At 38.1% G+C, this 15,781-nt stretch overlaps 1 protein-coding gene across 1 annotated transcript; it reads left to right on the top strand.

The window, feature by feature from the left end:
• Positions 1 to 1,335: 1,335 nt before the first annotated feature.
• LOC121951289 (cAMP-dependent protein kinase catalytic subunit beta) lies at positions 1,336 to 15,426 on the top strand. Its single transcript, XM_042497554.1, has 10 exons — positions 1,336 to 1,804; positions 6,106 to 6,167; positions 7,524 to 7,652; positions 7,894 to 7,992; positions 8,086 to 8,168; positions 9,149 to 9,275; positions 9,357 to 9,452; positions 10,688 to 10,810; positions 11,267 to 11,431; positions 13,917 to 15,426. The coding sequence occupies exons 1-10, from the start codon at positions 1,759 to 1,761 to the stop codon at positions 14,040 to 14,042; spliced, it is 1,056 nt and encodes a 351-aa protein (XP_042353488.1). The 5' UTR covers positions 1,336 to 1,758; the 3' UTR covers positions 14,043 to 15,426.
• Positions 15,427 to 15,781: the final 355 nt, after the last annotated feature.

Below are 15,781 nucleotides of genomic sequence, written 5' to 3' on the forward strand. Positions count from 1 at the left end.
ATAACATGTAAATAGAGCATTTTTTGCTTCATGCACCCCTGAGCAGCTCTCATATGAATGGGGCCCCGCCTCCATGCTGTAACCAGGTTTTCTTAATATATCCATGGCTGGGCCACTAGCAAAATTGGCCTCAAAGCCTGTCGTACTTCCTGGGGGCCTGTCCTGCTCTCTTTATGGCCCCACCAACCCAGGGGCCCCAGTGCAATTGCACTGCCTGCATTTAAGCCCCTGAGGTAGGCTAATTAAAATGAGCCCCACCTTTACCAGCTGAAACATTAATATGATGTAGACCTATGAATGCCTGGCTAATTATAATGCAGTGATGTAATCTGAGGTGGAATGTAACTGAGTATATTTACTCAAGTACTGTACTTCAGTACAAATGCCAAGCTCTTGTACTTCACTTGAGTCCTTACTTTTCATCCCACCTTATACTTGTACTTCATCGTATTTTTACTTCTCTACATTTATCTGAAAACTTTACAAATTATGATTGCTTTTTCATATAAGAAGAGAGCACAAAATATGTTTTGTTACAAATTAAACTACCAAATAAACTTGTTTCTACTTGTTTCTAGCTGATCTACAGATAATTAATTGGCAACTATTTTGATAAACATCATTTTCTTGCTTTTTTTCCTCCTTTTTTGAATAGTTTTGATTTGGGGTATGCTATTTTTAAATCTTTCTAAATTGGATACTTTGGCATATTTAAACACTTATGACATTTTCTATTTTTTTTTTTTTTTTTTACAAAATATTTTTGTATTTTATTGTTTTATAAATTAGTATTGAGGTTTTGGGGTGTTTTTATTTTTTCCTGAATGGGGTATTTTTGTAATTATTTCAATAAACACTCAAGTCATTTTCCTTTTCTTCCACTTTTTTAACAGTTTTGAATTTTTATTTATTTATTTTCAGATTTTTCTGAATCAGGCACTTTCACGTTTCATACTTTAAGTATATTTTCCAGATTAGACTTTCTTACTTCTACTTATGGTGACAGTTTTAATGCAGGACTTTTACTTTTAGCAGAGTATTTTCACAGAGTGGTATTAGTACTTTTACTTAAGTAAGGGAACTGAATATTGAATACAAGGAACTATAACTCAAATTAGCCATTCAGCATGATTTTGATGAAAACATGTTTGCACTTTTAATTTACAAACATTTTGAATGCATTCAAAGAGTCTTTGCAGAAACACTAGGGAGGATACAGCTGTGGCCATTAACAGCTGGATTAGTAGCAAAAACACAAATTAAACAGACGCGTCCCTGCCTGCCTAAGTTATATTTAGCCTCTGGAGTAAAGTCACGCAGTGCTCAATTGCCATCCCCTTATCTGCGAATGCAATCGTGATGCTTGAAAACCGCGGAAGCAAGACAAGTTTGGTATCTTGACACAGTCATCTCAGCTCAGCCCGGCTCCTCTCAGCAGCAGCAGCACACCGTGAATGCAGCTGAGGGTTGGGGGGGAGCAGCTGAGTCCGAAACACAAGTGACCGCTAGCTACATGTCAACCACACAGACGAGCTAGCAGGAGCGGAAATCTTTCACCGGGAAGAAGGAGAGGGAGAGACAGAGGGAGAGAGGGGGGCCGCTGGAAGGGATACTGGACTGTATTTCCCTTAAAAAGACCCAATAATCACATCGTTTTTGGTTTTTAGCTTTTTTTTAAAGGAGCTCGGGGATACCAGCTGTAGGAAGGTTAGCTAGCCACCGCCATCTCCTCTCAGTCGGAGCCGTGTCTTCCACACCATGGGAAACGCTGCCACCGCCAAGAAGGGCAACGAGCTAGAGAGCGGTGAGTCTGAGCTAATGTTTGGCCTAACATGTGTTTTATGTTGCATTTATGCGTCTGAAACTCGTAAAAGCAACTCAAAGTGTGTAGCTAGCCTGTTATAACACATGAAGTGCCCTACAGTAACGTTCAAGAAGAGGGGAGGGCCGTCCGTCCGTCATCCCCCGCACTGTTATTCCACTAACACTCGTTAGTTCGTGATAAAAAATAAATAAACATGCAGGAAATTTTGTGATTTTGCATGTAAAATTTGCAAGCTAAGTTAGCTAGCAGCAAGAAGACCCCCGTGGATGTTTTTTCTTGACTGCAAGGGGGGTGGGGAAGTGTTAACAGCCTATTAAAGACTCTTACAGCAATGCTTATCGATAAATTCCCCTTATTGATTATTTCAGGCGTTAAAGGGGTGTTTGCATGTCAACTGGATCACAAGAGGGATCAAGCTTGGTGACCAGCTAGCCTGCTAACTTTAGCTATGAGGGGGGGATTAGCCCTCAGAAGGCCCCTGTCATTTCATTGCCTCTTGATGGTGCAGGCCTGTACACATACATAACACAGTTAGCAGAGGAGTGTAGTCGTTTTATATCTAAAGATAATGTCTCCAGGCTGGCATCACCTCATCATCTCCCCTGTGGTGTCATCCTCAACTTATGTGAATAACAATCACTGTATGTTAAGCTGCAGCACAGCTATCTGAAACTTTGTACTGATGATGTTAAATCTGCAGCAATAAACCACAAACCCATGAGTAATTGTTATAAATGGGGTATAAATTTTACTTGAAGGCAGTGTGGGACTGTTTCAGCCACGGGCTTCCATGCCACATTTTATTCTTGGCTACATAAACAAAGCTTTCCCTCTGTACTGCAACCTGACCAAATATGGTGAAGAAATGACAAATGCCCTCTTTCCATTCATAAAAGTGGGACCTACTACTGTCTTCCCGGCATATGCACACGCACTGAGACAAATACACTTGAATTGTGGGGTTATTTGGAGTCCCATTTTTTCTTATCTTGCTGTGGTAGAGGTCCACAAGGCTCATTTCTCACATTCAGCTCGTCATTGACTGGAGCAGCTTGTCATCAGACCTTCGTCAGAGGATAAGGGGTATTACAAGCTTTGAAAGGTTTGACGTAACTAGGCCTAGGCCAGTGTTACTTTGCGCTCATATACTTTGATGTGTGCAGCTGGTCATCGTTGAACACCCTGTGTGATAAATCACAAATGTTTCCCTATACCTGGCTGTAAAGATAAAAGCTGTGTAATATTTTCCAAAATTAATTGCATGTAACCGCCTGAAACCAGTCACTTATGCACTAAAATCAACTACTTTCATGTATTTTTAAACTTGCAAAAAATGAGAAAAATGCAAAGAACTGTCTGTGTTAAGTTAAGCACTGATTTTGTTTAAAGGAGTGTCACTTTATGATGCAGTGAATACTTCCCCTGAGATTTATTGACCTGTTGAGAGAGACCAGGCAGGCAGGCACAGTGAACAGTGCCAAATAGAGCCACTCATGCAGACAGAGATGATCAGATCAGCTGTAGTTCCCATACTGCCAAGCATTTTTTTGAGTGTAACTGTGATCCTTAGATCCTGTGCTCAAGCTAACTGTTAAACCCGTTTAAGCTGACACTGTGCCCTGAGCTGCAGATTTGTCTGGAGTGTAGCCGCTCTGACAAGACGACCTGGTTACCTACAGAGCTGTATATACACCATAGTACCTGTGTTTACTGTATATAGCTGCCACGAGCTGAAACAGTTGGAACAGCACAGAGACAGTCACGCTTGCACGGGAAGATTAAACAGCTGCCATCATCACACCTCTTTTATTTCACTGAGCTCATGTACTGTGTTTCCCTCTGTAGTGTAACAGAACAGGCCGACATGACTAAAGCATGTTCTGCTTGTCTTGATTTTGTCGTTGCTGTCAGGAAGGGCTGGCCAACTGTGCTGGCTGCAGAACAATTGGTTTGTTCCTCTAGGTACAAAATGTTGGAGAGACATTTGCATGTACAAAATGACCTCATAAATTTAACTTTTTTTGAAATATAATGTCTGTGATTGGATGGGAAATAGTAAAGGGATAGTTCACCCTAAAATGAAAAATATATATTTTCTTTTATCTGCATTGCTGTTTATTAATCAAGATTGTTTTGGTGTGAGTTGCCAAGTGTTAGAGATATCGGCCGTAGAGTCAGCTGTCTCTCTAGTACGAACAGACTATATGGCACTCAGCTTGTGGTGCTCAAAGAGCCAAAAAAAATGGAAAAACTTGACAGCAATGTCTCTCCAGATATCATGACCCGGATACTCAACATTATCCACAGACCTTGTTGTGAGCAGTTTCATGTAGGAACTATTTTCTTTGTACCAAACTACAGTCAACGACTGTAACAGTGCACAGAAGGAAGCATGCATCTACTCATAGACGAGAGGCTCATGCTCATGATAGAGTAAGATGTAAACATTAATGGCGTCCTCCTCAGCTGAGCTGTAATGTTAGCAAGCTGAGTGGTGCTAGGTGAGCAAGCAGTAGATGCATGCTTCCTTCTGTAGAAATATAATAATGATTAATTGCTCAAACCAAGGTCTGTGCAGGTTCAGTAGTCTGATTTAGCCGCAACAACTACCTTTTTAAAGACACAAAGACTTTAAAATTCCTGAGTGGGTTTTTTTAATGACTTTGTCGTATGTCGTCGTGCAAAACATTAGTCTATTAAGCTTGTGTTAACCACAGACCTTTTTCAGGCATTTAACCAAAAACCCATTAAAAAAACTCATTGACTTTGAGACGAGGAAACCGTGCTAAAATGTGAACTCATTTCCAGGTTTTAGGACTCATTACTGGAGCACTCTATTTGTTTGATTAATTAAGTCATGTTTCAAGCAACAATTCTGAATGGTTCCAGCATCTCAAAAATGAATTTCACAGCCTTTCTCTTATTTAGATCATTTGAAATGGAATATCTTTGGATTTAAGGACGGTTTGACCAAATTAATAAGTGCTGAAATAAAAGGTCAGTTTAGTTAATGGCAAAAAATATTGGTTAGTTGCAGTCCTAAAAAAAACAAAGAAAAGTAGTAACTTCTTACAATCCTCCTCGAGAGGCTAAAACCGGCAAATGTTTGGCATTTATGCTTAAACAATGACAATGAATTGATTGTTAAAAAGGTTGCAAATTTCTGTGGATTCTTTCAGCTCTTTTTCCTCAAAGCAGTCATCATCATTTCGAAGCTGTTATAGGGAGTGAAGCTGTCAGCTTAAGGTGCAGAAATGAAAGCCTTCATTATATATTCAGAAATGTTTAAGCTTTGTAGTATAAAGTAGGTTTTAAATATTTTGTTCTCCAGTCTGCAGCGTTATCTTGTCAATCTGACTAATATGCACGACTGAATTCCGGCGACATGGCATTTTGATACACCTGTTCTTCGAAAACCACCGTAGACAGTCAGTCTGTGTTTAAATTCCTCAGGTGAATGTCGACTCTGTTTTTCATTCTTGTCGCTTTTACGCACTTACATATTGCTTCATGTTTGTTGATTGTGTTTATACTTGTTGTTATGTACATGAACTCTATATTTCTCTCTGTCTTTCTTCCGTATCATCCCATCCATGTGGGTGATTGTTCCTGCAAAACCTTGGTGATCAATAGAGACTTTTGGTATGCTCATTCCTCCAAAAGATGACCAGAATGGCAGAACGGCATTGGTCTCAGTGTGACTACTTGCTAGATGTGCTTGCTTTTTCTTTCACTGTGTGCTTTGATAATAAGTCTGTGTTTTTGTTATCCACATTCTCTCAATCTGGATTTTTCATACATTGGTTTGTCTTTGATTACCATTTTTTTATGCTGTGTTTAATAGCCTTCTCCCAAACTGTATTAAGTGATGCACTAGAAGCTCAGGCAAACCCTCCCTGTGATTCTGAGTTTTGTGTTTCCTCTCCCTGTTTGAGTAAGGCTACTAAATAACAGAAACAAATACTCTGAGTGTCTTAACATTACTTGTCTGCCTGTGGATGTCGTTGTCTTGTGTTTGTGATTTGTCTTAGTATTATTATTTTTTATTATCCCATTTAATGTATGTCCAGATGAGAGTTGACTTTTCCTATGTTCTTCTCCAGTGATTTACAGTTTAATTTCCATCCTAAAAGTTTCTCCCTTTTACCTCTTAGTACATTAGTATCTGGTCTTTTTGACTAAAATCTAAAACCCAAATGTGTTTTTAATGGCAACAATCCAATTAGTTTCACTAGACAAGCGCTAAATGCTAACTGTATCCATCTGTGCTCTTTTTTTAGTGAAAGAGTTTCTAGCCAAAGCCAAAGAAGATTTCTTACGGAAATGGGAATGCCCACCACAGGTAAGTATGATGAAAACTTAATATTTTTGGTAGCTGCACCTAGGGTTGCAGTGATAACTGGTTTCAAGGTATATTGCAGTATTTAAATTGACGGTTATCAGACCATTATCTGTGGTATTAAAAAAAATGCAATCCGATGGAGAGTCTTTCCTGCGCCTGCACATCTCCCTCCCCCCTTGACACATACTTCCATTAAAAAAATGTGTCAAGTTTCAATTACAATAGAGCATTTGCTAGACCCCAAAAACTTCTGTATTCATTCTTTTAAGGCTAATTGTGTAATGCTGTATACCGTGAAACTGTGATATTTTCTGAGATGGTTATCTGTCGTGAAAATTTCATACCGTTGCAACTGTAGCTGCGTCCATGGAACAGGCCAGGGTTCCCACGGTCAAGAAAAACCTGAAAACCTGAAAGAGAAATCTCATTTTCCAAGCCTAGAAAAAAAATCACAGAATAAATTTAATCCTCAAATGTTTTGGAAAAATCATGTAATTTTGTTTTGTTTAATGTTATTAATTGTTACGCCAGTCTCCCGTGGATATCCTTCCACGTAATGTAATGCAGCGGTAGATTTATTTTCTGTAGCTGTTGATATAATGTAGCTCTAAAATGTGTAGATGTATGATGTTTTGTTTATTATAACATGCATTTCTTAAAATTCTCGCTGCGCTCTGTCTCTCCCTCCATGTATGCCGGCTAGCTGGATTTATGTCTCTGTAGAATTTGAATCTGATATGTTTGATTAACCCTCAGGATTGCAATGGTATGAGATTTTCACAGTCAACTCCCATATTAGACATAAGGTTTTTTTGATTGAACAAACGCTTGAGTAGGCCAATATAATTACAATTTTTAAATGAAACTATTTGTAAAAAGTCTCCCTTCTGGAAATAACTGAAATAAAGATGTGATTTCCATCCAATTGTAGTTTTTTTTAATACAGTAGATAAGTAAATGTATATAGTACAGTATTGCCTGAAACCGGTGTATTGCGACACTAACCCTGGGCAAGAACAATAACGTTGTGACAGCGCGATATAACATGTTTCAGTAGGAAGTGCTCATAAAGCTTATTTCTTTTGGAAAGTGCTGTGTATTGACTTTGCACTTTTTAAAAGTATTTGAAGTGAATATGGACATAACCATGTTTTAGATAATGGGAAAGGTTGCCTTTTATTTTTCATATAATAATCAAAATTTGGAGTTAAGTATAGGCCTACTACTCTTACGCTTTGTTTGTGTTATATGTTTTGAATGGTCATGGATATTTTATAATGGGGCTTTTTAAAGTTTTGAAATTTTGATCATGAAAACGTGTGGGAACCTTGACTGGCTAATGTGTTATTTTCACAGAGCACAACGTGCCTAGATGACTTTGACAGATTAAAGACTCTGGGTACTGGCTCATTTGGGAGAGTCATGCTGGTGAAACACAAAGGAACAGAGCAATACTTTGCCATGAAAATACTGGACAAGCAGAAGGTCAGTGGAAGCATGTGTCAAGTGTTTTCAAATGAATAAAAGTGTTGGCATGTGCAGTAATACAAATACAGTCTTATCTCCCAAAAAAAATAACATTAGAACTTGTTCTTGTTGGTTACTAGGGAACACAAGTTAAAAAAAAGAACTAAAAGCTGCCTTTCCGCTCAGTGCTTGCTATCTCTGCTGCTAGTGTAAGTGAGATTTACCCGACAAGGTCATCTTATCTCTTTCTGTCTGTCAGGTGGTGAAACTCAAGCAAATAGAACACACACTAAATGAGAAGAGGATATTACAGGCTGTGAGCTTCCCCTTTCTCGTCAAACTTGAGTATGCGTTTAAGGTAAAGTGTACTTTCTTTTTTTTTTTTTTTTAGTAACTGAAATCCCTTTATTCAGTTTGGAGCATGGTATAAGTGTGTTTTTCCTTTTCTTAGGACAACTCCAATTTGTACATGGTGATGGAGTATGTTCCAGGAGGAGAGATGTTCTCACACCTAAGACGAATTGGAAGGTTCAGGTGAGATTTGTTCAGTAAGATTGTTGATATGTATCAATAAATCAATATTTTTGGCAATTTTAAATATTCCAAATGTTTTAATGTCTCATTTTCGCCAGCATTGATACACTGGTACCAGCTGCTCTTTCTCCCGCTGCCTTAAAGTTAATGTTTACAGTCTGCTGTACTCTGCTACTAACCAAGAAAAGAAAAGCCGTACTTGTGATGTTATGATGTCGTTATAAATATACATTTTCATTTTTATGCACTCAATGTCAATTTTTTTTCCCCTGTGGTATCAATATTTTTCTCGGTAGGCTGTTGAGTGTAAAAGGTACTGTCGTAGAATGGACGGGCAGAATTGTCCTTCCTTTAAGCCAGCAATGGAGGTAGTTAAAGTGTCAAATCAAAGTCTGTATAAAAGGGAGAGCTGGCAGGACAGGGGTGACGTTTAAATGACCAGTTATTTGTGTAACCCACCACAGGAGATTTAAAAAGCAACTAGCAGCACTTAACGGCTAACTCAAAGAAGAAAAACAGCAGCCAAAAATCTCTGCAAATGGGGAAAACAATGAGGTCAAGGAACTCCTTAACCTCCGAGCAGAGGGCGAGATCAGCCACTATATAACAGGGATAGTAAATTATTGTTTTTGCCGTGTTTTGAAATTGTTATTACATAGAGAGCACTGCCAATGTGTATGTTGTGTGTTGCACTAGTGAATGATGTTGTGTGAAACGTCACACTTGTTGCGCGTCTTTTGCCTCTGCGATGCGCGCATGCTCTCTAAAATAACACACAGGAGATAAAAGATGCAGCTCTTGTTTGGTTTTGTGTAAAAATGTAAAGGAGGCATGAAGAAGGGACTTTGTAGCGGCCCTATAAGCGCTATCGCTGTTTAAAAATCTTCTGCGGTATTATCTGCTGTGTGTCATAACATACATTGATTAGTTTTCAAGATTTAAGCAAGAAGTGACCACACTTCTCTCCTCTTCCTTTGCAGTGAACCACACGCACGGTTTTATGCCGCCCAGATAGTGCTGACATTTGAGTACCTCCATTCGCTAGATCTCATATACAGAGATTTGAAACCTGAGAACCTTCTCATCGACCACCACGGCTACATTCAGGTGAGCTAGAACAACAACGAATAAATAACAAATGCTGTTCTGTCTTCACTTATTCATGTATTCTCTGTATGCTCCCTGAAGGTGACAGACTTTGGATTTGCCAAGCGGGTAAAAGGAAGGACCTGGACGTTGTGTGGGACACCGGAGTACCTGGCGCCAGAAATCATTCTCAGCAAAGTATGGAGGTTTTTTTTTAATGTCAGAACAGATGGATTGATAGATAATGTAATTTTCAATTGCAGATTTCACAATGTTCACTCCACTTTCTCTGTACTCAAGCAAAAACTCCTTTGAAACATATTGCATTTTTGGGAAACAGATTATTATCATTATTCCTCTTGTCAATGACTAGAAAAACATGAACCATGATTAGTTATGTTGACGTTTCGAGCACAGCTTCAAACGAGTTTTAAAGCAGATGTCACATCAATTCAAGTGTCCTTATTAAAAGTCAGTCTTTTTTTTTTTAGACTTGCTTGTATTCCTGCTTAACGGAACATGTGAGAAGAGTGGAAAGATATTCTATGGAGCACAGAGCAAATTTGATTTATTTATTTATTTTAAAGTTGGATTATTGCCTCATCTCTGACTCCAATTTCACTTCGATACTGCTCACACCATGAGTTTGATGCATGCACGGCTCAGATTGCATTTGTGTATTGCGCGCACTCGTTATTTTCTGTCGAAAATTGGCTGCTGTAATTCAACAACAGAGTTTACAAAGTTCTTTCAAAAGGAAAATGGGCTAGCAGTGAGCGGGATAAAATTTGAGTTAAGCGTTGAGCAGTGTTTAGCATAGTGGTTTATAACAGGTGAGCAGAGAGGAAACAGCTCTGTGAGCGGAGACAGGAATTTCTTACCCCTCCTCTATGTTCACAAGTTCTCCATGCTGAACAATCATACAGAACAAAATCCACTCAACAAGAAGAAGCAACACCAATTTTGTTGCACTGTTGCCTCAGTTAAACTTCAGTGTCATGCAAAAAAAGACACATTGCATTTGTTTGTAAGGGGTACAGATCTTAATTTTTACCACCTTGTAAAACATCTCTCTCTTCTGACAAGTAAAACCTACAGCTGCATTCTGGAAAATCAAGGAAATCACCAGCTGAAGTGTATGAGTCAGGCTGAAAAAAGGTGTATTACATAAAGTAAATCAGAACAGAACAGTCCAGCATAAATGTATCGTATGCAGACTATAAAAGGGGTAGGTTTTTTATTTTAGTACGTGTCTAAAATGAAGACATTTTGGTAGAAATATCACTAGCAAGTTTGTGTTTTCTTTATACTGTACATTGAGGTTATATTGCGCTCTTGCTCAGTGTTACCTAGTTGAAAGTGGAGGAGGCATTGGGAAGTTTCTTTCTGAATTTTAAAGATGTTACAGGTGTATCTGTCTCAAATCCTTGTAGGGCTATAACAAAGCTGTGGATTGGTGGGCCCTCGGAGTCCTCATCTATGAAATGGCAGCTGGTTACCCTCCATTCTTTGCAGATCAACCAATTCAGATCTATGAGAAGATCGTGTCTGGGAAGGTAAGCAGTTTTTTAAAGTTTTTTTTTTAGATATTTCTACATAAAGTCTGTGCTGGGACAGCTATCTATATTCACCCTCCGTTTTAGCGCCCGTCTTTCTGTCTCTGCTATGATTGGTCAGCGTTTCCAGGTCGTCCACATCATGGTATATTTGCTCCGTCATTGGAGGGAAAATGACTAAAACAAAGAATGGCGTCACTTTCTATTGGGAAAAGAAAAAAACAATAAAAACTTCTGAACACAATTGGACATGTTCCAGGAGAAATATGATCCAAAATTGGACGAAATTAACAACATCAGGAACCATGATTACATGTTTACCTTGTAGCTATATGGAGCTAGTTATAGTTCCACTTTTATTTTGAAATGTGCTTCCAACCTGTAGTTTGAGAATAAGTTAGGTCTAGGTGCGCATGCATAAAACGCATATTTAAACATCTTTCTTCCTCTTTCTAGGTACGGTTCCCATCCCACTTCAGTTCCGACTTGAAGGACCTATTGAGAAACCTGCTGCAGGTGGATCTGACCAAACGTTACGGCAACCTGAAGAACGGCGTCAACGACATCAAGGGCCACAAATGGTTCGCCACAACAGACTGGATCGCAATCTATGAGAGAAAGGTAAGACACCACACACATTTTGTAGTGACACCAAACACTGATACCCCTTTAAGAATCCAAGTTAATTAGATATTGATTTGTTGATATTGATTTTTTTATTTTTATTTTTTTGCTATGCCAGCTATGATGCTCCAACAGCATTGTTTCATACTTTTTGTTGCTGTAAAGTTTTCTGAGGACGTTTAATCAGTTATGGTCCTGTGTTATGGTCATTATTTATATATATTATTATATTTACGAAGTATGTTTTGCTTGAGTGTTAGCAGTGATTTCACAACTGGTCACGCGGATTGTTTTTCATGCTCCACTGCTGACTGTGAGCCATCAGTGCCACGTGCCATTTTGCAGGATGACAATGATAATGGAGTTCTTCGATTAGTCAAAGTAGATAATTAGCTCAGGATTGAAGCTCATTGATCTGTTGGTTCAGTTTAACCTTATCATTATGCAGTCATTCTGTGGTTTTATAAACTTTGGACTCTAGATTAGTCTCTTTTTTTTGAAAAGCATCTGTAAATTGCTGTGATTTGTTATGGGATGGTATTAATTTTTTTATTATTAACATAATAAAAGTTGTCTATTTACACCTTTTTATTCAATGAAAAAAAAACATTTTGCTCTTTAAACAGCTGTATGACAACGCTAGACTGTATTTTTTTAGGATATTCTTACTCTTTCACCCTTTCTTATCTTTAGATTATACCTTTGTCTTCACAACATTTATTTTCATTATAGATAGTCTGTTATTGGACCAGCGGTCCAAAATCCAAAGAGATTATATGAGACTTAGTCTCTGTAGTTTTCCATAAAATTTTCGCATTGTACTCATGAAATAACTATAAGAAAATATCAAACTTTGTACATCTGTGCTGCAAAGTAAGCACAAAAACATAACAAACACATAAAAAAAATCATAATTTACATTAAATTCCAATTTAAGCATATATGATGAAACATTTTGAGTCCTGTTTTTAAGACATTTCATTGTCCTGAAAAGGACTTATCTCCAGGTGGCTTGACCAGCAAACAAACACACCCATGCACCGCAGTCATACTCAACTTATGGCCCACAGGCCAAAATCCTAGAAATGTGCAAAAATCCTAGAAAGATGTTGGGGGCTGCTGCGACTGGCCCCTGACCTCCTGTCATTTTACAAAAGGGCCCCCCAAGCAAAGCATGTTGTGTATCCCTGATGTACTGTATGTTCCATATATCTCTGTAGCTTTCCACCTTCATCGTCTTTTTCTCTGACAGCCAAACACACCACATGTTTAGTAAATATGGGGTTGAGGGAGGCTGACTGACAACTTTGACTTAAGTTTGTGTCATGTCAAGCGGTGGCTTCGAAGAATATGACTATTACTTGGTACTTAGTGCTAAGTGTGTAAACATGTACACAGATGTGACAGTGACATTTATCGACACTTGACTGAGTTTCCCTGTAGAAAAGGCTCAGGAACTTCAATGCGAGACCCATATGCTGTTTCATAAACTCTCCCAGTCACAGGGTTTTAATCAATAAAAGGTCAACCAATCACAACTTTCTAACAAGGAGTGTGTACAAGTGAATGCAGAAACACATGATGAGTAATTATCTGCAAAAAATTCAACCGTACAGTGTGACTAAACAGTTGGTTAAAAACAGAGGTATCCATTTAGTCGTGATGGTTAATCTCAATTATCAAAGTCAAGGTTTACAGGCAGGTGCAGAACAAGATCCACGACATTATGTACCTTTCATGCTTAAAATGAACTAGTTCTTCCAACCATGTCTGAAGGCACGTGTTTAAAACTGTTTCTAATGCAGTACTTAAAGGTGGGTTAAAAGGCCTGCTGTCAACAACAAAGGGACACAGAATGTGTTAAAATTGGGATTAAAGTGCACACTTTCTGACAGTCTCTCCTTTAACCAAGAAATTCATGGTGGTGCACTTGTTTTTGATGAGGGAGGATTTCAAAACAAACAAAAAAGATGAGAAAAAATAGTTTCAGAGACTTTGTCAGACTATTTTTTTTGTCTTTGTAGAATATATTTTTTTATACTTGTAAGACGTGTTTGTTTCTGAAGCTTGATTATGTGCGTATTTGTTTGATAGGTACATTTTGCATTTGCAAAACAGCATGCTTTAGTTTGTTAATCATGTTTTTTATTTGCAAACTACATTGTGTTTGTCAGTAAATTGTAGGGCATTTGTAAAACATGTTCTCTTTGTTAAGTTTTGGCAGCATATTAACTTCAAAAACTGACCCCTTAAAAGTTATATTCAGTGTATTTTAGCAGTGTTTTTTATTGCCAGTTTGACAATGAAAGGTACTTGTAAAAAGGAATTTTAAGTTTCTTGAAGTTTCTCTGTGAGACAGTTTGTCCGTCCTCAGAGAAACAGTTACTGTCGTTTTACTGTAATGGGTGTTTTTCTGTTTTGCAGTGTAGACACAAAATATAAAACCTACCTGTTAAAATAAACCGTTCTCTTGCTCTTGCAGGTGGAAGCCCCTTTCATACCAAAGTGCAGAGGTCCAGGGGACACCAGCAACTTCGACGACTACGAGGAGGAGGAGATCCGCGTTTCTTTAACGGAAAAATGCGGGAAGGAGTTTGCAGAGTTTTAGGATGCGAGAACACGGATATATCAGGGAAATAAGGGGATCTTTGCACTCTTCTAAAGACTTGGGATGGAGCAGAGACCATCGTTTTTCAGATCTACTACATAGTCCCTTCATTCCATAAGGCTGAATGAGGTCGCCATGATCCTTGGGTGCCGATAACCTCTCACTGTCACGTACACCTGCGTATTAAAGCAGACACACCACTTTTTTCTTTTTTTTTGTACCTACCCACTGTTTTTTTTTTTTTTAACTTTGAAGCAGTTAGTCTTGGATGTTGTTATCCCCTTTTAAAATGTGATATTTTTCAATTTATGAGGAAAAACTGCGACAATGGCCAATAATAGTCCACACGTTGTAACTGACTCGTCTATGGCAGTTTGACACACAGTTGAGTGGGTCGCAGGCTTCTCCCTCTAGTCGTCAGCAGTGTATATTAAACGGTCTGTTACAAGTCCACATCACATTGGCTATTGTAAAATTCTGGCCAGCTTCCAGAGGTAGCATTCGTCCTATGTGCATATCTGTCAGTTTTGTAAGACATTTGAACACGTTGAGTGTTGAAAGCATGACCAAATAGAAAACATTGGGTGACACAAGAAGAGAGGTCTTTTCCTTTCTTTGCTTTTTGCCTAGAGAGCCAAGTCCTCTAACCCCCCACAAAAGCATCCATTCACTGTCTTCTTGGTATTCTGACCCTGGCACAGCAAGCCATCGCAGAAAATGACAAACCTTGTTACATTAGTAAAAAGCAAATCGAGTTGTTTGTTTGATCCTTTCGGATCTGTTAGTTACATATTAAATTTGTCATTTGGTATCTAACTCTTCTTTTGTCGCTGTGTCTAACATTATAGTCATATTGTCCCTAGATTTCAGGGCTTCTTCTAAAGGCCCTTTGTTATGAGTCTGTGGAACAATGTGACTTCAGTAAATGGAAAAGAGTGATGTGAAATCCTTTTTAGGATTTTTATTGAGTGTAATGTTACGTTGAGAAGGTCGGTGTGAATAGTGTTGTGGCTCTGTGCCTCAACATTGTCAGTGAAACCTTAAAAAAAAAAAAAAAGTACAGAATTTTTAATGTATTCAATCAAAGATGATTTAAAATTTTAAGAAACAGGAACACAAAACTGCATACGATATTCTCCCTTTTACCACCCCCGGACAGAATTATGTTTCATTCTTATCAAAGAATGTAGATTTGCAACTTCTAGGTATGCATATTTGAAGGCTTGATTTCAAGGTACAGTTTTCCTCACAATACACTGGCTAAAAATAAAGACTGCTCCTTTGTATCACATGTAACCCTGTTATTGTTAAACTCATTACATCATACGTATATACATTGTTTCATATATGTTTTTATTTATACACATTAGAGATGCTAATAAATTTTATTTTTAAAAGTGTTGAAGTTGTGTAACTCTTCATGCATTGTGAGGCTGACTGCTACAAGAATCTGTTCACTGGCAGCACCTGCATAAAAACCATATTGCCAGGTCCAAATTTTGCCACATAAATAATTTTGATAAATAATGGTAAAATTAATAAAAACGCAGAGTTTGATTTCTTTGTTTCAACACAGTGGTTGATAACGAGTGCATTATTAAATTAAACAGATAAATAAGATATTTAGATGTGATTAATTGATTAAATTTAGATAAAATAATTAATCCAGGGATCCGGAGGGGTCCCCAGGTTATGAAGCATTTACTTTGAAGTCTTCAGAGTCAGAAGAGCAAATACTG

The sequence above is a fragment of the Plectropomus leopardus genome, chromosome 12 (assembly GCF_008729295.1).
Source record: "Plectropomus leopardus isolate mb chromosome 12, YSFRI_Pleo_2.0, whole genome shotgun sequence".
Taxonomy (NCBI): domain Eukaryota; kingdom Metazoa; phylum Chordata; class Actinopteri; order Perciformes; family Serranidae; genus Plectropomus; species Plectropomus leopardus.

Coding starts and splice junctions, on each gene's coding strand:
- LOC121951289 (XM_042497554.1), top strand. CDS start 1,759: ATGGGAAACGCTGCCACCGCCAAGAAGGGCAACGAGCTAGAGAGCG. Junction 8,169..9,148: donor AGACGAATTGGAAGGTTCAG/GTGAGATTTGTT, acceptor CTTCCTTTGCAG/TGAACCACACGCACGGTTTT. Junction 11,432..13,916: donor TCGCAATCTATGAGAGAAAG/GTAAGACACCAC, acceptor TTGCTCTTGCAG/GTGGAAGCCCCTTTCATACC.